At 42.6% G+C, this 22512-nt stretch overlaps 2 protein-coding genes and 1 long non-coding RNA gene across 5 annotated transcripts in view; 1 reads left to right on the top strand and 2 right to left on the bottom strand.

Moving 5' to 3' along the window:
• Window positions 1–197: 197 nt before the first annotated feature.
• On the bottom strand, window positions 198–11466 carry LOC141982387 (uncharacterized). 2 transcript variants are annotated; one of them, XR_012638052.1, is made up of 5 exons: window positions 11376–11466; window positions 10467–10612; window positions 9586–9706; window positions 6087–6139; window positions 198–894 (listed from the first exon to the last, which is right to left on the bottom strand). It is a non-coding gene; the product is annotated as an uncharacterized LOC141982387 (long non-coding RNA). The 2 variants fall into 2 exon arrangements; XR_012638051.1 differs by lacking the exon at window positions 11376–11466 and having other exon boundaries at window positions 10467–10876.
• A 348-nt stretch (window positions 11467–11814) lies between these two features.
• Window positions 11815–13317, top strand: CEBPD (CCAAT enhancer binding protein delta). The gene has a single exon (XM_074944413.1). The coding sequence runs from the start codon at window positions 11906–11908 to the stop codon at window positions 12842–12844; it is 939 nt and encodes a 312-aa protein (XP_074800514.1). The 5' UTR covers window positions 11815–11905; the 3' UTR covers window positions 12845–13317.
• A 1675-nt stretch (window positions 13318–14992) lies between these two features.
• SPIDR (scaffold protein involved in DNA repair) overlaps window positions 14993–22512 on the bottom strand; it is a 327349-nt gene continuing 319829 nt past the window's right edge. For both annotated transcript variants that reach the window (XM_074944412.1, XM_074944411.1), the window contains 4 exons: window positions 20003–20096; window positions 18591–18705; window positions 17559–17612; window positions 14993–15675 (listed from right to left, as the gene is read on the bottom strand). In XM_074944412.1, the coding sequence (XP_074800513.1) occupies window positions 15547–15675; window positions 17559–17612; window positions 18591–18705; window positions 20003–20096 (392 nt within the window). In that variant the 3' untranslated portion in view covers window positions 14993–15546. The remainder of the gene's footprint in view (window positions 15676–17558; window positions 17613–18590; window positions 18706–20002; window positions 20097–22512) is intronic.

Below are 22512 nucleotides of genomic sequence, written 5' to 3' on the forward strand. Positions count from 1 at the left end.
AAAGGAATATGGTAATTGTGCTGAAGGCTAAGGCCCATGATATTAAGCTATTGTATTTAACAGAAGAAACCACAAACAAAATAACCACACAAGCTTTGAATAGATGTTTACATGCTGTATTGTTTAATCCATACAAAGGGTGATTAGATAAGTCAACACATACAGCCTACTGAATGATACACATAGAAATCTCTCATTTTTAAAAGTAGCAATCAGTTGCTATAATACCAGTTACGACTACAAAACAGCCTGTTTTAACAGTTATAGGAGATGTTTAGTAAGTTGTGACTGTATATTATAAAGATGTTTAAATTAATGCAAAACAATAAAACTGCAAAGTTTTCATGTTTTAAGAATCCTATTTAACAAAAGTGTTGAATCCATACCTGAAAGCAGGCATTGCTGGTGTCTCTACCGTTTTCTGCTGTGAATGAGCTGGACAATGTAGTCTATTGTTTTCCAGTACTTGCTTATGAGGAGATTTAAGGCGGGAAAGTCTGACTTTAGTCACACCAAGAGCACGAGGCTCTATTGTAAAGCAATTTTTTAGAGGTAACTTCTGTGCCAAACAAAGTGCAGCAGGTATTATATGGGGGTGAATTACTGTCTTTCAAAATATTATGACTAGTTATTAACATGAATTCATTTAAGAAGACATTTCCCACTGACATTTGAATAATGCGTGATTATCATGGAGCAGTGAACAAGTATAAAATAACTTTAAAAAATGAAAAGCAAGCACCTTTGACTTCTCTGCAGCTGTGGGCTCTTCTTTGCAACTGTTATTAGTCATTTCAGCCCTACTCAGGGCTGCTTCTACACTGACTTCCTTTCCCTGGCATCAGTTTCAACCTGAAAGCAGACGGACCATCAGTCTCTCTGCTGGATAAGAACCTATAAGACAAATACGAGCTGGTAAATGTATAAAATGAAGCTAATGAGCATAAAGGGGATTGTTCAGAGTTGGAAACTGAGTGGCACAAAAAAGCAACAATTAAAATTTCTGGGAGGTTTTTTTCCCCCATCTAAAAATGTTTGACATTTTAACACTCTTTCTAGACCATAAATGCTAAGAGTTTTGCTTTGTTCACTTTGACTCAGTTCTAGCACTGTAAATCAATATCTCCGAATTCTTGGTCAACAGCATTTTGAATGAATACAACCGAGTCTGGGGCCATACTTGATCTTTATTGGGAAAACCATTGGCACAAAAACTCCTGGGTGCTGTACAGGAGGTTTGTCTATTAAAAAATAAAAACATAAGCTGTAGAATAAGTAATAGCTCATTTCTAAATTAGTAGTTCTAGGACACTTACTCACTAAAGAAGCTAAACTGCTCTTTTCCACTCTTAAATTGCAGGGCACTATATATGCAAAGTTGTTTTTTTTGTCCGCTGCAACATGTGCAATGTAGTAATGTGCTTTATATACTCACCTTTTTATGATTCTTCTGAATGCATTTTGCTCATTTTTATCTTTGATATTAATAAAGGAGACAACATGACTTAAGGCTGTCTGTGTGGAAGAACTGTGTCTCTCGCCAAGGCCACCTTATGCTAAAGTCATAAAGCACAGTTGTCATAACCATACAGCTAAAGGTAGCCTGTAAGGGGTTAAGAAGCTCAAATAACCTGGTTGGCACCTGACCAAAAGGACCAATGGGGAAAGAAGATTCTTTCAAATCTTGGGGGGGGGGGGTGCTGTATGTGTGAAAGCCGAGAAGCATCAGGTCAGAAAACTCCTCCTAAAATCATCCAAAAATAAGTCTCAAATTGCAAAAAGAATAAGTAAATAAGGCAAGGTGCATTAGATTTATCTTTTGTTTTTAGCTTGTGAATTTTCCCTGTGCTAAGAGGGAGGTTTATCCCTGTTTTTTGTAACTTTAAAGTTTTGCCTAGAGGGGAATCCTCTGTGTTTTGAATCTGATTACCCTGTAAAGTTACCTTCCATCCTGATTTTACAGAGGTGCTTCCTTTCCTTTTTTTTTTTTCTTATAAAGTTCTGTTTTTTAAAAATCTGGATTACCTGTTTGGTAGGTAGATTATTCTCAAGCCTCCCCAGGAAAGGGGGTGAAGGGCCTTGGGGGGATATTTTAGGGAACAGGAACTCCAAGTGGTCCTTTTCTTGAATCTTTGTCTAACTCACTTGATGGTGGCAGCAGTACCCATCCAAGGACAAGGAAGGATTTGTGCCTTGGGGAAGTTTTTAATCTAAGCTGGTAGAAATAAGCTCAGGGGGTCTTTCATGCAGGTCCCCACATCTGTACCCTAGAGTTCAGAGGGGGGAGGGAATCCTGACAACAGTAAAGAATCATAGAATATCAGGGTTGGAAGGGACTTCAGCAGGTCACCTAGTCCAATCCCCTGCTCAAAGCAGGACCAATCCCCAACTAAATCATCCCAGCCAGGGCTTTGTCAAGCCTGACCTTAAAAACCTCAAAGGAAGGAGATTCCACCACCTCCCCAGGTAACCCATTCCAGTGCTTCACCACCCTCCTGGTGAAAATGTTTTTCCGAATATCCAACCTAAACCTCCCCCACTGCAACTTGAGACCATTACTCCTTGTTCTGTCATCTATACCACTGAGAACTGTCTAGATCCATCCTCTTTGGAACTCCCTTTCAGGTAGTTGAAAGCAGCTATCAAATCCCCCCTCATTCTTCTCTTCCGCAGACTAAACAATCCCAGTTCCCTCAGCCTCTCCTCAGAAGTTGTGTGTTCAGTCCCCTAATCATTTTTGTTGCCTTCCGCTGGACATTTCCCAATTTTTCCACATCCTTCTTGTAGTGTGGGGCCCAAAACTGGACACAGTACTCCAGATGAGGCCTCACCATTGTCGAGTAGAGGAGAACGATCACGTCCCTCCATCTGCTGGCAATGCCCCTACTTATACAGCCCAAAATGCCGTTAGCCTTCTTGGCAACAAGGGCACACTGTTGACTCCTACCCAGCTTCTCATCCACTGTAACCTCTAGGTCCTTTTCTGCAGAACTGCTGCTGAGCCATTCGGTCCCTAGTCTGTAGCGGTGCATGGGATTCTTCCGTCCTAAGTGCAGGACTCTGCACCTGTCCTTGTTGAACCTCATCAGATTTCTTTTGGCCCAATCCTCTAATTTGTCTAGGTCCCTCTGTATCCTCTCCCTACCCTCCAGCGTTTCTACCTCTCCTCCCAGTTTAGTGTCATCTGAAAACTTGCTGAGGGTGCAATCCACACCATCCTCCAGATCATTAATGAAGATATTGAACAAAACTGGCCCCAGGACCGACCCTTGGGGCACTCCACTTGATACTGGCTGCCAGCTAGACATGGAGCCATTGGTCACTACCCGTTGAGCCTGACAATCTAGCCAGCCTTCTATCCACCTTATAGTCCAAGAGTCACATGACTTCTGAACTGAACTCAGCTTTTCAAGTGGCTGACTCCAAGGAGGTGTTAAATTGGCCTTTTTGCACATTCCTCTTATACTTGCTGAGTACTTTGACCTGTAAAATAGATAGTGTAGGCTTACAGTTTAACCAGGGTTTTTCATGTAGGAGTTTTGAAGCTTTCACAAGGAATTTGCAGTTTTCTGACTAGGCACTGCAATTTTTATTTTTATTTTTTTTTTTGAAAATTGGGCACTTAAGTTGCCCCAACATTCTCAGAAGGGGTTGGTATAAAGGATTCTGTAATGGGACTTTTGAAGTGAGAGCCAACACCCAATGTCATTGTCCCAGCCAGCCACACTTTTTCAAGGGAAAGGGAGTTGTGATGAATGTGGACTGCTAGTGAATCAGGGGAGGGAAAAATAGACCACCAAAAAGATACACTACTCAGAACTGGTATGTATAAGAGCTTGAGAGTTACCAATGGAAGCCTTTGATGTAGCCCAGCTGCTGAAACACTCACTAATTGTCCAAGGGCAGCAATTTATCATGTGCTTTCTACCTCAATTATTATTTTTAGATATAAAAGTGATGTCTGATTTATAAGCAACAGACCACTCAGTCCTATGAGTGATGTGATACTGATACTACTCTATCTCACTATGACAGCCACTTCCTCCATGCAGGAATTAACCCATCCAAGCTGAAGGTTTTAATAAGGTTATTTATATTTTCACTGGCACCACCGCCAGGCCATTGACTTTACTAAGTTATCCAGTCAGGAGTACACCTCTGAGACTTCACTATCTAGTTGTAAAGGTCTGTTAAACCAACCCCATCATTTAATCCTTTCAACTGTTGTGCTGTACTGAGTTGCAGCTCTATATCTAAATACATACTTGTCAAAAACAAAGACTAAATGCCAGAGCAGGGGCTAACAGACAAATAACATGGAGCGACAGACAAGGTATGGGAAGGTGCTGACACAATGACAACCTCAAAAAGGAAGGTTTTTTTCGTAGAGTTTTCAGAAGAAGGCAACAAGAACCTATTTGGCACAGAGGAAGTGGGAGACCGTTTCAACTGGCTTAAAAGAAGGTGATAAATAGAATAATTAGCCACAAAGTTGGGGTTAACAAAAATATTACTTTTTCTTACATTGAACTGGCTAAAACAAGCAGATACACTAGATTAACTAAAGAAAAATACATTAATTGAATGCAGGAAATTATACAAACAATAGGAATAAAAAAATACAAATTCTGCTGAATGACTAATAAAAATAAACTATTTAGAATATGTAAATACTCCTGATCACACATTCTTTGGAGGGAAAAAAAAAACCCCATCAATCATCTTTCAGCATTGCTCTGCTGGTTTGCAATTTGGGATACTGTTCCATCCCCTTAATAAAAAAAAAAAAAATCCCCATTGTCCATGACCAACTCCAGCATCCTTTCCTAGAGATTACTGATGAAGTTCATGTTCTTCTCACACATCAGCACTACCTTTCCCCCTCCTAACTTAAGCTATGTCTATACTACAGATGTTACAGCAACAGAAGGGTTTTTTCTGTCACTTTATTTAATCTATCCCTCCACGATGTGATAGCTAGGTTGATGGAAGAATTCTTTAGTTGACCTCGCTTAGGTCAACTTAACTATGGCTCTCAAGGGTGTGAATTTTTTCACACACTCCAACTGACGTAGCTAGGTACACCTCAGTTTTACGTGTAGACCAGGCCCTAGATATGAGTTGTTAGGTGTTTGCACCTTGCTTTCCTCATATATATCCCAAGGAACCTGCAAGGTGTTCCAGAGCAGAGTTTGTTTGGTTACTGTGTCTGTTATAGGGTGAAGGCCCCTTCAGCAACTGGTCTGCCCTCATGCTGAAGGGTTTGGTTAGAAGCTCCACACAATTAGATAACGCAGCTTTATTGAAGGAATGATATTCTTCGAGAACCCTGTCCACAAACTTACTTTATGCATAATCTTGAATATGCTAAGGATTGTTACCCAAATATAATTGCTCTAAAACTTATTCAACGTTGTAGTCGCTGACCTATGACCAAGGGTGTGGGACTATCGTCTGAGTCAGTCCATTGCTACTAATATGACTGGCTATGAAAAGATGTAGATATGAAATGTATACAGAAACTTTGACACTTTTTAAAAAGCAACTAAGCAAAAATACAATGACCATCTAGCCTGGGGGGTGGGGTGGGGTGTCAATAACAGCAGAACTCAGAGGCATTTTAGTGTATTACATAAATGTTGTTTATCTGTTCTACTGTCAATAGAAAGATGTGGTGTCTGGAAATACAAATATTTCATTTTACAGCAACATTTTAACTCCTGTTTCCATTTTACTTAAATATTCTTCCTATTGCAAGGTGCTGCTTTTCCTAGGACTTACTACCTTGCTTTCAAGCAGATGGCATAGCTATTTTGCATTCATCAAACAATGTTAAGATTTCAATCACATGAAATACAGAAGGCATTTTCCCATTTGCTCTAAGCCTGATATTCTGCTCCTTCCTATTGGCATCAATGGTAAAACTGACTTCAAAAGGAACAGATCAGATTCACAATGTCTAGGTCTGATATTTCATTAGACAAAAGCAGAGTTCTCTTCCTGCTGCGACACCAGTATCATCTTAAGACTGAAAAGTGGCATCCTAAAATCCAATGTTAAAATCCAATCAATATTAAATAAAATACCTTTTCCTGGCACGGTTCCATTCCACCAGGGTCACTTCATGACTAATTCCGCTCTGGGGAAGAGAACATACTTTAGCTAGCTGATTAGCAACACAGTTAAGTACAGGCAATTATGGATGCGCTTTCTATGGAACAATGTGGTTTCTAAGATAATTTGTCACGTGCCAGAAACACTACCCATAAAGCAGTTCCTTCCAGCTGATCTAGGACCATCCCATAAAGAATGTGTGAGAGAAGAAAAACTAGTAGAACACTTGTGAACTAAGCTTGATCCCAGAGAGATAAAGTGCCTTCCCCTATGTTCTATACATCCTGCTATGTAAACTAATTGCATCTGCAGGGAAGAGTACAGTAACACCTTTACAAGTACAAGTAACACCTTTTAGCTGACTTTCAGGCTGCTAGGCCGAAGTTTGTAGGGCATGTAGTCACAATATAAACAGATGCCATAGTGCTAACTAGGATGGAAAAACAAAACAAAAAACCACCCACAAAATTGGCGCGTAGCACATTTATGTAGGTGAGAAAAGTCTTCTATAGAAATGTATTCTGTCTGGCATGGAGAAATACAGCATGCACGTGTCACTACTGCATCTACATACAACAGACAAAAGTGGCAGCACCCTCCCATATTCTTATGTCAAGAAACAAAACACCGGCCTACTAAATGTTCTCAAATTAAGTGTAGCGCCACCTCTATTGTAACAGAAATTGCCAACACAGGTCAGAGATTGGGCCTAAATAATTTAACATTGTTATAGTTGGATGGAAAGGATTCCTCACAATGCCAAAGATTCTTTCTTTCTTTGATAGGAACTCGCTTCCCTCTGTGCATCAGCACCATCATGAAAGGCAGCATTGCCCTGAGAATAGGTTTTGCCAACCAAGCCTTGGCAGAGCCAAAAAATGCTGCACTGAACAAAAGCTGTATCCGTGTCAAGATTAACACCCTGTCAGCTAAAATAACTTCTAATTTATACATTTTTTGAAACAGGCTGAGAGGATTTTCAAAGGTCAGTAGAAATGGAATATGGCATCACAGATTATGCCAGGGAACGTGAGTTTTAAATAATAAGCAAGTTAAATTTTGTATCAATAGCTACTAGGCACAGGCTGAGACTATTTAATTTTTGCTAGAGATATACATTGAGATATATATGTATCGCTCCAAAACAAATGATTAGGGTGGATAGTTCCAGATCAGAATGTAAAACAGAGGCTGGGGAGTTTATGCATCTGGTTTAGAAATGTTCGAAAATTGCCAAGTTTTGTTTAGAAAGTAGGCCTTATGGACATTAGAAAAACTTGTACCTGCCAACAATGGTGCATCTGAGCTAGAGATAATGAAAAACAGACTTTTATCACAGTGGTAAAAATGCATGAGCCCTGTCTAAACCTCAGTCCTGCCATACCATTTTTGGCTGTTGTGGCAATATGGACGTTACATTTTGTAGTGTAGACACTCACGTGTAGCATATGCAAAGGTTGTTGAATGTTTTATCTGTAGTAATTCATATGTTTAAACAATTTAAAAATTATATTAAATAGACAAAAAATTATGGGAATAGTATTAGGTTTCAAAATCATGAATAATGAGAATGGACAGAAAGGAGTTTGTGTCTTCAGTGTCCAGATAGATTACAGATATGTATGCACTCATCAGATTAGGAAGCATTGTGAACTCAGAGATCACCTAGAGCCGTGCGAGACAGAGTCCATTGCTGATCTTTAACTACAATACAACCTATTTACAAATGAAATAATATAAAATGAAGGTACTTGTTTGATCCACCTAAAATGAATATTGATTTATAAAGGTATATTTTGTGTTACAAAAATACAATTATGTTAATATATCCTCAATCATGCAACCCTAATTCATGTGAAAGTTAAACTCAGTGGGGACTATTGATGTAACTAAGAGTTGCATGATCAAGTCCAGAGAGAGCAAACTGAAGCTATGCCTACCAGCTTGTCTAACTACACTTATATAGCTAAAGCAGTACAACTTGTATGTGTAAAGTGATACAACCCCATAGTAAGGACAGTTGTACTGGTATGAAGATGCTTGAGGTAGTATAGCTCAGTGGTTCTCAAACTGTGGGTCAGGACCCCATAAAGCCAGGGCTGGCCTAGACTTGGTGGGGCCCAGGGCCAAAACCGAAGCCCGAACCCCACCGCCCAGGTCCAAAGCCCAAGGACTTCAGCCTGGGTGGTGGAGATCAGGTTACAGGCCCCTTGCCTGGGGCTGAAGCCCTTGGGCTTTGGCTTTCATCCCCGGCCCGGGGCGGTGGGGCTTGGCTTTGGCTCAAGTGGGCTCAGGATTCAGTTCCCCCCTCCTGAGGTCATGTAGTAATTTTTGTGGTCAGAATGGGGTTGTGGTGCACTGAAGTTTGAGAACCCCCGGTATAGCTTATTTCCATAACGGAAGAAGAATAAATTATAGCTGTATAACTGCATCCACACAAGGGGGGTGTCATCCTGTAACTATTTTGGTTGAAACAAACAAACAAAATGCACACCACTAATTGTAATAGTTAAGCCAGTACAAAAACTACCATATGTAGACCAGACCGTAGCACTGTCCTTTTAAAGTCTACCTATGAAGAGAGAAACTAGGCAACTCATTTTGAATATTAATTGCTTTAGCTAATTCTCTTAAAAGAACAAGCAAACATATTTTGATAAACAATTTTATTTTCCCTTTTGTAAACAGTCAGTGGACTATTCTTTTAAAATGTTTGGGAGATGGGAAAACTTCATATTACACATTGTATCTTTAATTTTTAATTACATTAATTTTGTTTCAGGTATACTTGTTCATTTACCAGTATCAATTACTGATTTTAAAGTATGAGTATATTCATCAAAACTTTTTTTAATAGGCAACTGAAGGGAGGAGGGTAAGAGAGATTACTGTGAAACTAAACTGTCTTCATTTTACTCTCTAAAGTGTCTAAAACCATAAATCTACATTTATAACCTTGTTGCTGTCAGAAGAACATCTTGTAATGAAATGTACAGGCAAACATATTGTCAGTTAAAACAGATTGTCCCAGTCTGTCAGGCTGAGTTCTTGCCTTTTTAGTAACCACAGTAATTTCTCCTAAACTAACTGAACCTCAGGAGGGCACTAGAGTGACATTCACAAAGTGAAATACTCAGGTGTATGTATGTTTATTTTGTAAATATATACTGATTCCTCTTTAAAGTCTCCAGTGGAAAAAGTTGTATTTTCTACACTCATTTACATTACATGTGCCAGGTCAAAAGGTGAAGAATTTATCCATCAAAATGTCAAGCAAGCCACCACTGGTATGCAATCCTCCAGCCAATATGAATGATGGAGGTGGTGTTCATTTGACAAGACTAGACTGCAAACCAATGGGAAGATTTCCTAAACTCTATTAGTGTTTTTATAAGCTTTCACATCACCAAAAATGTCTGAGCCTAATTAGTTACATAAAGAACTTTTAATGACCATATGTTTTTACAGTACCTTTCACCGTGGAGGATCTCAAAATATTTGTTTCAGAGCAAGCAGAATACTTTGTTCACTGCTGCCATCAAACTGGGGAGGCGGCAGCCCTTTAAAAGCCCACAGCAACAGTTCTATAAACCTGTGTGGTGATAATATCCAGTTTTAGAGGTAGGTATTTAGGAAGACAAGCTTTTCTGGATGTGCCCAATCCTGCAGTGATTGCTCAAGCAAAACTCATTAAAGCAGATTGCCCCTGAGGTCATGGTATCGGAACCCCTCCCGCCCCCCCCACGTGTTAGTGACTAATCTAGTATGGCATAAAGCCCTTGTCAGGAGGGCTGGTGCTGAGAATGCGGGGAGGTGTATTACTATACTGGAACCTTTGGGAAAGGATAGGGACATTTTCATTGCTCATAAATGCTTGGCTACAGAGCATACAATTCAGGTCAGTTCCACTTAAAAAAAGAAAAGAAAAAAAAGTTCATCATTCCTTCCTTGCTAAGAAACCCAAATTAACTAGTTATTTGGAGTGTTACTTTATAGTTTTCAGAGTAGCAGCCGTGTTAGTCTGTATCCGCAAAAAGAACAGGAGGACTTGTGGCACCTTAGAGACTAGCCAATTTATTTGAGCATAAGCATCCGATGAAGTGAGCTGTAGCTCACGAAAGCTTAGGCTCAAATATATTGGTTAGTCGCTAAGGTGCCACAAGTCCTCCTTTTCTTTTTACTTTATCGTGCCACGAGCTGCAACCCGCTCACAAGGCTGTGCAGCCGATAATCATGGCCATCAAAATCGCGCAACCCCTTGTTGTAATTCTCCAGCGCCTCCGCAAAACGAAACAGAGAAATGACTGTATTGCCAAAGCAGCACACTTTACATTTTATTATTCACGACTTACCTCTAGGAAAACCCTCTCAATGTGAGCGACTGTTTAAAGACCGTAACTGGGAACCGGGACACCAGGGCGTGCTCTTCCGCGGCTGTGGGTGTCAGTGTAACACCCCCCCCCCCGCGCTCTTGGAGTGACCTACATTGTAGCCTGAGCTGACAAATACCGACATAGCCAACATTCAGCCACAAGAGGGCAATGCGCACCAAGGAGGCAAATCACTTCATGGTTTTGAATGCCGAGAAAGTATTTCCTATGGTGCTAAAATCTATCACATGCTCAAACAAACAGCACACAGCTATACAACCCCCCCCCCCCACTGCTCCATGCAGTGTGTACGTGCCAGTTAGCCTGTCAAAACCGCACGGCACTGCGAGAACGCAAGTAAGTGTGAACACGTTTAGAAAAGACAGCGGACGCGCGAGGGAGCGGAGCCTTGTTATGGGGGGGGGGGGGAATTCATCGGCCAGGCGTAGTTTCCCTCTAAACCATGGCTGATGCCGACCATTGCAATACACAAACTGCGAGCTACGCCCAGCCTCAGGTGCAGCAGGCGAAGGACCGAGCGCCGCCACCTCACTAGGCAGCGCGCCGGGCGCAGGTGAGCCGTCTCCTCGGCAGGCTGGGACCCAGCGCCAGCCCTGGCAGCCACGGGAGTCCTCGGCTCTGCCCCGGCGACGCTGAGCTTTGCGAAATCAGCCGCCGGCTTCTGGCTCTCAACGCCTTGGCGCTGCTCTTGGGCTTAACAGTTACCCTGGTCCTGCCCAGGGGACACGTTTGCAGCCCACGTGCATTGCTCGTGTACGGTCCAGGGCAAGTGGTTTCTCGCCCCCGCCCCCTTCCCCAGGAACCCGCGCAGCGCAAACCCCCATAAACAGGAAGGTGGGAATGAGAACAGCAAGTCCCGCCGCCTGTTACCACAGGCGCGTTCCCAGCGGCAGCCGGCGGAGCTCGCCCGGGCTCCGGCTCGGTGGCGGAAGCAGCCCGACCTCCCCCAACTTGCTGCTGCAAAGATTTAGGAGGCGCAGCCTCGGATTTAGGTGACGCGGCTCCGCGCCCCCCGGCAGCGGCGCAGGCAAACCCCTCCCCCTGCGCGGCACAGCCCCGGGCCCCAGGGATTCCAGTAACACGTTCTCCCCGTCACCGGGGCAGGGGGCGGGGGCGGGGCCGGGGCCAGATAAAAGCGGGGCAGGCGGCGGCTCCCAGGTTCAGACTGGCTGACCCGGTGTCGGAACAACCTCCTCGTCGGCACGGGCCTGGGCGCTCCCAGCGTGACACGCCGCCGGGCAGGGTGAGCCCGGGAGCAGCCTCCAGCCCAGCCGGACAGCCGGGGGGAGCCCCTCCCCTGTGGCGGCGCGAACAGCCCGCGGAGCCCGGGCCCCGGTGCGAGCAGGCGGCGAGCCCCGCTGCGCCCCCGTCAGCCCTGTGCCGCCGCTGCCCGCTCTCCGATGAGCGCCGCCGCCCTGTACAGCCTGGACTCCCCGGCATGCTACAGGAACTGGTCCCTGGAGCCGGCCAACTTCTACGACACTAAGACGGGCGGCGGCGGGCTGAGCCCCTCCTGCAAGCCCGGGAGCGGCGGCATGAGCGCCGAGGAGCAGGGGGGCGGCAGCAGCAGCAGCAGCCTGGCCGAGCTGAGCGCCGCCGCCCCGGCCATGTACGAGGACGAGAGCGCCATCGACTTCAGCTCCTACATCGACTCCATGTCGGCGGTGCCCAACCTGGAGCTGTGCAACGACGAGCTCTTCGCCGACCTCTTCAACAGCAACCACAAGGCGGAGCGGGGCGGCGACTACGGCGAGTACCTGCCGCCGGCGGGCCGCGACCCCGCCAAGGACTTCGGCGGCGCCCTGCTGGGTGGCGAGCCTCGGCCCGGCTCCTCCTCCGCCCCGCGGGCCGCCCTGAAGCGGGAGCCGGACTGGAGCGACAGGGACCTCTCCGCCTCCCTGCTGCCCTCGCAGGTCGCCACCTGCGCCCAGACCATCATGAACCTGAGCGGGCAGCCCACGCCGCCCACCTCGCCCGAGCCCGCGGGCAGCAGCTCGCCGTCCAGCTGCAGCACCAGGTCCCCCTCATCGTCCTCCTCCTGCGGGCAGGGGGCGGCGGCGGGCAAAGAGCGGAGCGGCAAGAAGTGGGTGGACAGGTTCAGCCCCGAGTACCGGCAGCGCCGGGAGCGCAACAACATCGCCGTGCGCAAGAGCCGCGACAAGGCGAAGCGCCGCAACCAGGAGATGCAGCAGAAGCTGCTGGAGCTGTCGGCCGAGAACGAGAAGCTGCACAAGAAGATCGAGCAGCTGAGCCGGGACTTGACCAGCCTCCGGCACTTCTTCAAGCAGCTGCCTGGCGCCTCCTTCCTGCAGCCCGGCTCGGGCACCGACTGCCGGTAACTCAGTGGGCAGGGACGCGAGGGACTGTGACTGCCTTATCCTACCAATACCTCAGAGACCTCCACGGAGCAGCCGCGCTGCAGAGACGGGACTGGCCTACCTGCGGCGGGGACGGTGCCTCAGGACTGCGGAGGGGGCCGCCGCTGCCGCTCGGCTCCCTGAGCGGCATGAAGGGAGAGAGGAAGACAACAGTGAAATTGTGCTGGATTTCAGTTTCTTTTGAATGTTGTAGCAAGATTGGGCTAGGACCCTGGGTCTTTAACGGCCAAACTTGCAAAAAAATTCTAGCGAGAGAGAGAGAAAAGGAAAAAAAAGCTAAACTTTTGTGGTTTTTTTCCCCTTAAATTATTTTTGTAATAGTTGTTTTTGTTCTTTCTACATTTTACTCATATTGATGCAGCTATGGTACATTTGTAAAAATGATTCAGAAAACCCTCTTTATACTGTAGATAGGAGGAGGAAAAAGACTGAGCATGCTCAACCTTTTATATCAATTTTTACAGCATTTCTAAGAATAAAAAAGCATTTTTAATCACTTCTGCTTCATGTCTTTGCCCTATGCTTTGGAGCCTTGGGTTGAGTGTAAATGCAACAGGTGGAGCTGTACTTCTCAGGAGCTACAAACATGCATAGTATGATTAATATGGAAATGTGATTCATCAGTAAAACCCAGACTGGAGATGTGCTTTAAGTACAACTTTTAAAAAAAGTTTAATTTTAAATTAGGAAAAAACTAATAGGCTTATTTAGTGCACTAAATGTTTTAAACATCTCAAAAGAAAATGGAGGCAACACTTTGGTGTTCATTAATAGGGTTAAAATTCATTTCTGCCAGTATAATGGTTAATAAAGTATACCTTCCTACACCCACTACGTTCTGCTATACCAACGCTGAGTCAATAATTACTATTTATAACAACAGTTCAAGCTAACTGATCCACCATTCTTAACAACAAGTAGGCCATTTCCTACCATGGTTCTCAAGTAGCATAATAAACAAAACACAGGGGAAGCTCAGTTTTGCCATTAAACTGTAAATCCTCAAGACAACAGAGCTCCCGCTGTAAAATACCCCAAAATCAGGTCAAGCCATGTATACTATTACTTGTACAAAGAGGTTTTAAGGCTATGAAGTCTCTCAGGAAAAATGCATTCCTTGTGGAATGAACAGGTTATTTACATTATTGCGGCAAGTACATAAATCTTTAGTTTCTTGTATGGATACATTTTAGTATTCTGAATCCTACTCAGTGAACAAACTGACCACCTTTGCTGTGCAGTTCTACTGACAGTGAGGGTCCAAGAGGCAGAACTGACACTGAAAATAACTGCATATATTTAAGTCAATTTAGTCACCTAAATTTGTTCATAATCTGGAAGGAAACTTATTAACAGCACAGCATGTGTGGGGGCAGTAGTGGCCTGCAGAAAACCAACCTAATGCTGCAAACACTACCAGGGTGTAGTGCTTACCTGCAGAAAATAGTTCCATAGATTTCAGTGGGACTATTCACAGCAGTAAGTATTACACCTGGTATTTGATGGACTAGGCCCACTGTTTGTAGCTTTTTCTTAAGGTAAAACGGCTAAGGAAGAAAAGGTCTTTTTTTGACTCAAAGGCTTGGTTATTTATTCATGCTCAAAAGAGTGCCTAAAAGTCATTCTGTTATCTACGATTACCCCAGAAATGACTAGCAGGAGACCGATTTACAGTTATCTGTCTATTCGATAGCCACAAATCAGGTAGGAAAATCTTTTCAGCACGCAAAACTAGTTACTGTATAACTCTGGTCTATTGTTTTTTCATTAAGTGCAGACAATGTGCTCTGTGCTGTACAGGACAAAGAAAAAAATCAGTTGGTACCTTAATAACCTTACAGTCTAGTCTTACATTAAAGTTCAGTTATGAACACAAAAGATTAAGGTTATAACGATGTCTCCATAGCTACATGCAGCTATCAGAACAATTATACCACTCCTGAACCAGTTTGTTCTTTGCTCTTCATACACATTTATACTATACAATGAAACATCCACCTCATGGGAAGTTAGATGCCACAGTATTTCTATATTTAGACTATGACTAACTTATAAAACACTAGCTCAATATACCTTTGACACCATTTATCATATCTGAAAGATGAGGCTCATTAAAATCTGTATTTGTAATATTTATTGCAGTGTGGTAATAACGTTACAGTTCAGTATCAATGGTGTGCAGTGTATAATGCATCTGGAAATTGTTATTAAAACAGATAGGTCCACCACTCATGCTAAAACCCTTATTCCAAAAATAACATTTAAAATGTTATTCTTTTGATACACACACAAGTATTGATACATACACAATATTCATAACACCCATTATAAAAAAATCACCAAAAACACGCTTTACAAACATTCAAACCTCCAGAACAAGTTATTTTACATTCATGAACATTTACTCCAACAGAACACTCTCAAGAACTATACTCTTAAATTCTGGACTGATCAAAAACACAATAGAAACATTCAAAAAAATCAAGATTTAAAAAAAATTATATTTAGCTTTTTTAAGTTTAGCAATAATATATTTTCTAAATCACAGTTTTAATAAACTACCTCACTATATCATGCTTGCATTATACATTATCTGTGGGCATAGTTATCAAATAACTACATTACAAAGTCCATAGATATTATAGTAGCTGACAGCATTTGGTTTAGTTTCTTCCTGCTTCCAGAAGGACAATTTCCTCCAATCCAACACAGCTAGGATGGTTGGTTACAGACTGGACATAGCAGTTTAATAACCCCACCTCCTTTCCCAGCACACTCTTCAACTCATAACTCTGTAGTGATAAAGGCATGTTGATTAAATAAACAGTACTGTACGTTCTGTTCTAGGCAGCACACAACTCAAAGATAGAGTGTAAGGTCCTCTTCCAGTGTACAACATTTTTACTGCTCAAAAAGGAAGCTAAACAAAATAAGATGGTGAAATGCTGCTACAAAGAATGTACTTAGTCTGATAAACGAATTAGATTTTCAATAATTTTAGAAATAAAACAATTCCCAGCAGTCACAGTTAGAATGGATCTCACAGTCAGGCTCTTAAAACTGCAGTAGGTATAATGGCTACTGCAATCTAGCACCCAGTCCATGAAAGCATAACCAATTGCTTCTTTATATAGCTTTCTTGGACACCCAAGGATTTTGCATGTGATAGGGCACTGTGTGTGTGCATGGTCTGTAAGAAGGTAACCAAAGAAAAAAATCCCATTAGAAACGAAACCTTAAAAAAAAACCAAAAAAAACTTTACACCTGTTCCTGTACGGTCCTACATATATAGTTATAATAATTTGCATTTATATAGCTTTTTCTGTTTAAGGATCACAATATAGCTTAATACTAATTGTGCCTCACCATTTCTGTGGGGTAAGTACTATTATATTCCTTTTACAGTGTGGTACACTAAGGTATAACAGTTAGGTGATTTGTCCAAGGTTACACAGAAAGATGGTAGAACCAGGATTAGAAAACAGGAGTAGTGGCTGTTCGAACCAGGCTTGAAAAGACATTTTTATTTGAAGCCCACACTAACTTTGGCAAAAATTACAATTTGAAGTGATATTTCTTATGCTTAGTCTTTCCCTAAATGTATTTTCTTTTTAAAATAACGCTGCAGTTTGAATTAGTGCAGTATGGGGGCGTCGGGGGGGGTTATCACTGGATTTCAACTAGAAAAAAAAACCCCCTCCAAACAGCAAGCTTTCAGGTGTAATCTTTCTGGATAACTGGCAAATATTCTTAAGACTTAAAGCATGAAAATGAGTTTCTTTGGGTTTTGTTTGTTTTAGTTAACTAACCCAACTAACTCAAAAAAGGGCTACATTATTTTGTCATACTTTCCAAACAAAAAATAGTTAATGGAAAGAGGCTTGTGTCAAATGACATTTGAATAGACTTCGGAATTGAGTGTGCAAGTACTCTATCAAACACTGGCTTTGTATTCAAGAGTTGCAGGAAGATTATTAATCATTTTAAAAATGGTCTTCTATAAACCATAAGTCTATTAGCTTACATGTACTAAAGTATTTACAATTTAAAAGAGCAGGAAACAATTCACTGCAAAATAATTTTAAGAAAAACTTTCCACTTAAAATATTCGTTATAAATCAAATTAATACAGTGTATTGTGTTAGTGACAACTAAACATACCATATAAAACACAAGACAAGCAAATAGGGCTATACTGATGATATCTCAGACCAAGAGAGTAACCACTTGATGACTGTCTTATAGCGCATGGTTGCTTGTGTTTCATGTATCTGTGGTTTGATTTATTTGGGTTCCAATAAAACAATTTATTATATATTTTACAGGTTTCTTTAGTGCTGCTTCCTATGATGAAACTTTAGTGACAGTTACTTGAGAGCAATTGGGTCTGGGTGTTAGAAGAAAGAACTAGCGGGCCAGGACTCTTGGTTTTCTCACTGACTTGCACTAAGTGCCCATCTGTAAATAGGTGTACTGTCAGGGTGTAGTGAGACTCTCTATTTTTTCCTAAGCATTCCCAGATTCCCAAATGAAAGATGCTATATAAGAACAAAGTATTCTTAGCATGTTTACATACAGCTCAGAATAGCTACTGTCCACTTTGGAACTCTGCCTCTAAACTAAAATTCAAGAAGTTTCAATTTCTTTATTTATCTTAATTTTATGTATACCTACCCCATCCTCACTGGATGATGACATCAGGACAGAAGAAATTGTTTTTTGTAACAGCTGCAATAAGAAAGTGAAAGGAGGACAAGACAAAAATCATATTTATGTGTAACATTCACTTTCCATGTTAAAAATGAAAACTAGTATCTTGAGCCTAGAACTGTCTGTCCTATGTTTTACAAAGCAGTTGACTGACAAAACCAAAAGACCTAAGAGTAATACTGAAAAAGAACTTCAGGATGCGAGTCAAAACACCCATATTTCCTTTAAGCTATGGCCTATCAGTTGGCTCATTGAAGAATACTTCAAGGGATATTAGATGGGGTGGGATCTGAGTTACCCAGGAAAGAATTTTCTGTAGTATCTGGCTGATGAATCTTGCCCATATGCTCAGGGTTTAGCTGACCGCCATATTTGGGGTCAGGAAGGAATTTTCCTCCAGGGCAGATTTGAAGAGGCCCTGGAGGTTTTTCGCCTTCCTCTGTAGCATGGGGCACGGGTCACTTGCTGGAGGATTCTCTGCTCCTCGAAGTCTTTAAACCACGATTTGAGGACTTCAATAGCTCAGACATAGGTGAGAGGTTTTTTTTGCAGGAATGGTGGGTGAAATTCTGTGGCCTGTGTTGTGCAGGAGGTCAGACTAGATGATCATAATGGTCCCTTCTTACCTAAATATCTATGAATCTATGAATACATGTTCATGGCTCATTACTTCCTAAGGGACAAATCCAGCCAAGTTCTTCAATGGGAGTTGTTGGTGCTCAGCACCTTGTAGGAAGTGCTCAGCATTTTGTGGGATGAAGCTCTTAAGAGTGAACTCAAGGGGTGTTTTACCTGAGTAAGGACTGCAGGATTAGACCCCTAATCTCCATTTCAGTACCACATTAATTTTAGGATTTTCTTTTTGTTGTATTAAGAAAGTTATCATTTTTCTTCAATCAGGGGCTGCATAGAAAATTGTGTCTCAGAGCACCTGATATCAACACACCTACCCTCAATATACTGGATACAATTAGCACTTTTATTATCTACACTCACCTTTACTTTCACTGTACAATGAGGTCGGGATGGACAGTGCAGAAAGACTTCCAGTTGCATTTTGAGAACTGGTAAAATTACCGTTTGGGAGCACAGGCTGCAGTAATATGATCCCCTGAAACATATGTGAACAAATAGTGATGGAAGAGACATATGAAAGACAAGTATCAGTCATCAGATCAGAGAGCAAATAAGTGAACGACGTACTGATTTTGGCCCTGATTCAGCGAAGTACTCAAGCAGCTGCTTAACTTTCACTACATGCTTAAGTCTCATTGATTTATCACATGAATAAAATTAAGCACATGGTTAAATGCTTTGCTGAATTGGGGTTTTATGGAATAAATTTACATTACATTATTAGCTAAATAACAGCAAAATTTCCTTCAAATGATAGGGTCTGATCCATTGGAAAACACACACACAGAGGCACTACTAATAACATACTTAAAAAAACCTACCAAAATATAGGGCAATCTTTGTATTTTCGGCTTGCGGTTTTTCAGGGGAAATTATATATAACACAGTACACAGTGTATTTTTTTAAATTTTTGTTGTAAATATTCCTTTATCCCTTTAACTGTAAATTACCAGAATCTGGAATCAAAATAACTCTATCCCTCTTTATGTATCTTGTCACTAGAAGACATCCTTTTTTTCTTCCCTTTACACTATGCCTACAGCATTATTGTCTTGTGCTGTCATCCCATCAAGGTCTCTAAAACTATGCAAGATGAGACTAGGTAAGTACTTAGATGGTAGACTTCCCAAGAACTTTCTGGTGGGAAGTAGCATTGGTAATTCAGCTGGTAGAATTTGTGGTGAGAGGTAGCATTTGTAATTTAATTGGTAGAGTTCTTCCTGAGCCAGTGCTGAACCAATGTCCCAGGATGCAGTTGCCCCAGTGTCCCTTTCAACATAACAGATACCATTTGCTTCGAGCCCTGAAAGGTTCTGAGAAATCAGACTTTACAGCTGTGATCTATTTGTAGAAAAGTGTAATTTTTATTAGGGTTATAAACTTAACAGGCCTGATTCTCCTCTCATTTACATTAATGTAAAAGGAGGAATAACACAGAAGTTAACTAATACATACCAGTAAAAAGTGAGAGACGTACTATATCCGTACCAGTTTGAGGTAACCTACAAAAATATATCATAGCAAACTCATACCATTTTGAGTCTACTTGTGTCTTCCTTAATAGGTGAATCTTACCCTTACTGGTTGTGTCATTCCACCAGCAATAAAAATCCTGCAGTTTTGTCCCTCTCCCTCCCAACTCCCCCGTGTAGCTGTTGTGGGAGAATACAGGCATAGACAACATTGTAGGAATGAGTGTACCACATATGGCTCTTAAGGCTGCATCTGCACAAAAATCCCTTGGTACATCAAGCACCACACTGATTCTTACCTATCCTGTGGATGCTGCTCCAGTTTTCCATTGCCACATCTGTTACATGTGGGCCAAGAGGAGGCAGTGCTCTCGTTAACTCCAGAGACGGTGCCTAAAAAAAAAAACGAAATTCTTACAAAGGTATAATATATGTTGGTGAATACAACTACCCAGGGAGGGAGTTCTCCAGGTGAAGGAGGAGCGACTACCTGACCCTTGGGTGAGTTTGTTGTCTTTGTTAGTGTGCTTGCTGCTTGACTGAAGTATATAGTGTGGCCTGTTTGTTAGGGGTGCCATGTGCTGAGCCAAGCAGCCTGCTAGGCAAGGCTGAGAACTTCTTAACAAGGCTTTGATCCCTAAGCCCTTTAACACCCATTAACCATTAACTCAGTAAGAAAGGGGGCTTAAAAAGCCAGCTCCTAAGTGACTAGAAGAGCTAGCGAAAAAGGAGCAGCTAATGGGAGTTTTGTGAGGGAGTGGGAGAACTAGATACACCTGATTAACATTCTCTAAACTTAGGGCAATAACTACCTACGCTCCCCCCCCCCCCCCCAAAAAAAGAGACAGACAAAACCCAACAAAAAGCTGCAGGAGTAAAAAGAATGCAGGCAAAGTCCAGCAGCAGAGTGGGGGCTATCCAGTTTACTACATTGAATGCAGCATGTATGATTACCTGCTTTGGGAGCAGGTGGCATGTGTGTGCATAAGTGCTCGAAGTAGAGGTGCTGGGGGTGCTGCCACACCCCCTAGCTTGAAGTGGTTTCCATCATATACAAGGTTTACAGTTTGGTTTAGTGGCTCTCAGCACCCCAACTATACAAATTGTTCCAGCATTCCTGTATGTGTGCACACCCTGCAAGGAGCTCATGGCCCTCAGAGACCAAGTACAGGCTCTGGAGACCAGAGTGGCTCAGCTGGAGGAGCTAAGGGAGACAGAAAGGTACATAGATAAGACTTTCCGGGACATGGTAGAGTGGTCCCACTGACAGCTTTTGTGCTGCTGAGGACTGAAGTCTCAGGGAAGAAGAATATCAAAGTAGGGCAGAGGGAAATGGTCCCATAGTTGGGACCCTCCCCCAAGATGATGTCATGGTCTCCCTTCACACTGAGGATACCTCTTCAGGGGAGAGAATCCCAGTTATTACAAAGAAACAGGTAATAGTAATGGGAGTTGATAATCAGAAATACAGAAAGCTGGGTTTGTGATGACCAGGAGAACCGCATGGTGAATTGCCTGCTGGGTGTGAAGGTTGTGGATCTCTCGAGACATCTAGACAGGCTTATGTGCAGTGCTGGGGAGAAGCGGGTGGTCATGGTACATGTAGATACCAATGACATAGGGAAAGGTGGGAAAGAGGTCCTGGGGGCCAAATTGAGGCTGCTAGGTTAGAGATTGACCCAGGACCAGGACTTCAGTTCTCTGAAATGCTTCCTGTTCCATGCAAAGGGCCAGATAGACAAGCAGAAGTGCAGGATCTCAATGCAGGGATGAGATGATGATATAAGAGTTTAGATTTATTAGGCACTGGGAAACCTTTTGGGAAAGCAAGAGCCTAAACAGGAAGGATGGGCTCCACCTAAGCCAAAACGGTACCAGATTGCTGGCACGTAAAATTAAAAACGTTGCAGAGCAAGGGCTGGGAGAAAGCAGACAGGTTTGGAGGAGCACATGGTTCAGATAAAGACATCCCTTAGGGAAGGATCTATTAACAGAGATTCTCTATATCCTAGTAAGGAGGAGAGGATGGAAGTTGGTAAAGTACAGATAGGAAATGAAGAGAAATGAAAAAAGCATCCCATTTAATTATATCACATAATGGCAGATAGCTAAAAGTGACAAATTTTATAAATGCTTGTATACAAATGATAGCAGTCTAAATACTCAGATGGGTGAAATTGAGTACCTGATATTAAATGAGAATATCGATATAACAGGTTTCAGAGTAACAGCCGTGTTAGTCTGTATTCGTAAAAAGAAAAAAGAAAAGGAGTACTTGTGGCACCTTAGAGACTAACCAGTTTATTTGAGCATGAGCTTTCGTGAGCTACAGCTCACTTCATCGGATGCATAGCATATCGTGGAAACTGCAGAAGACATTATATACACACAGAGACCATGAAACAAAACTTCCTCCCACCCCACTCTCCTGCTGGTAACAGCTTATCTAAAGTGATCATCAAGTAGGGCCATTTCCAGCACAAATCCAGGTTTTCTCACCCTCCCCCCCCCCCCCCCCCCCCCACACATACAAACTCACTCTCCTGCTGGTAATAGCCCATCCCTCTTTGAAACCTCTCTTTATAATGCACATGATAATCAAGGTGGGTCATTTCCAGCACTAATCCAGGTTTTCTCACCCCCCCCCACACACACCCCCCTCCAAAAACCACACACACAAACTCACTCTCCTGCTGGCAATAGCTCATCTTACAATGTGCACAGCAATAATCCAAGTTTAACTAGAACGTCTTGGGGGGGGGGTTGTAGGAAAAAAACAAGGGGAGATAGGCTACCTTGCATAATGACT

This window comes from Natator depressus, chromosome 2 (assembly GCF_965152275.1).
Source record: "Natator depressus isolate rNatDep1 chromosome 2, rNatDep2.hap1, whole genome shotgun sequence".
In the NCBI taxonomy this organism is placed as follows: Eukaryota; Metazoa; Chordata; order Testudines; family Cheloniidae; genus Natator; species Natator depressus.

Coding starts and splice junctions, on each gene's coding strand:
- CEBPD (XM_074944413.1), top strand. CDS start 11,906: ATGAGCGCCGCCGCCCTGTACAGCCTGGACTCCCCGGCATGCTACAGG.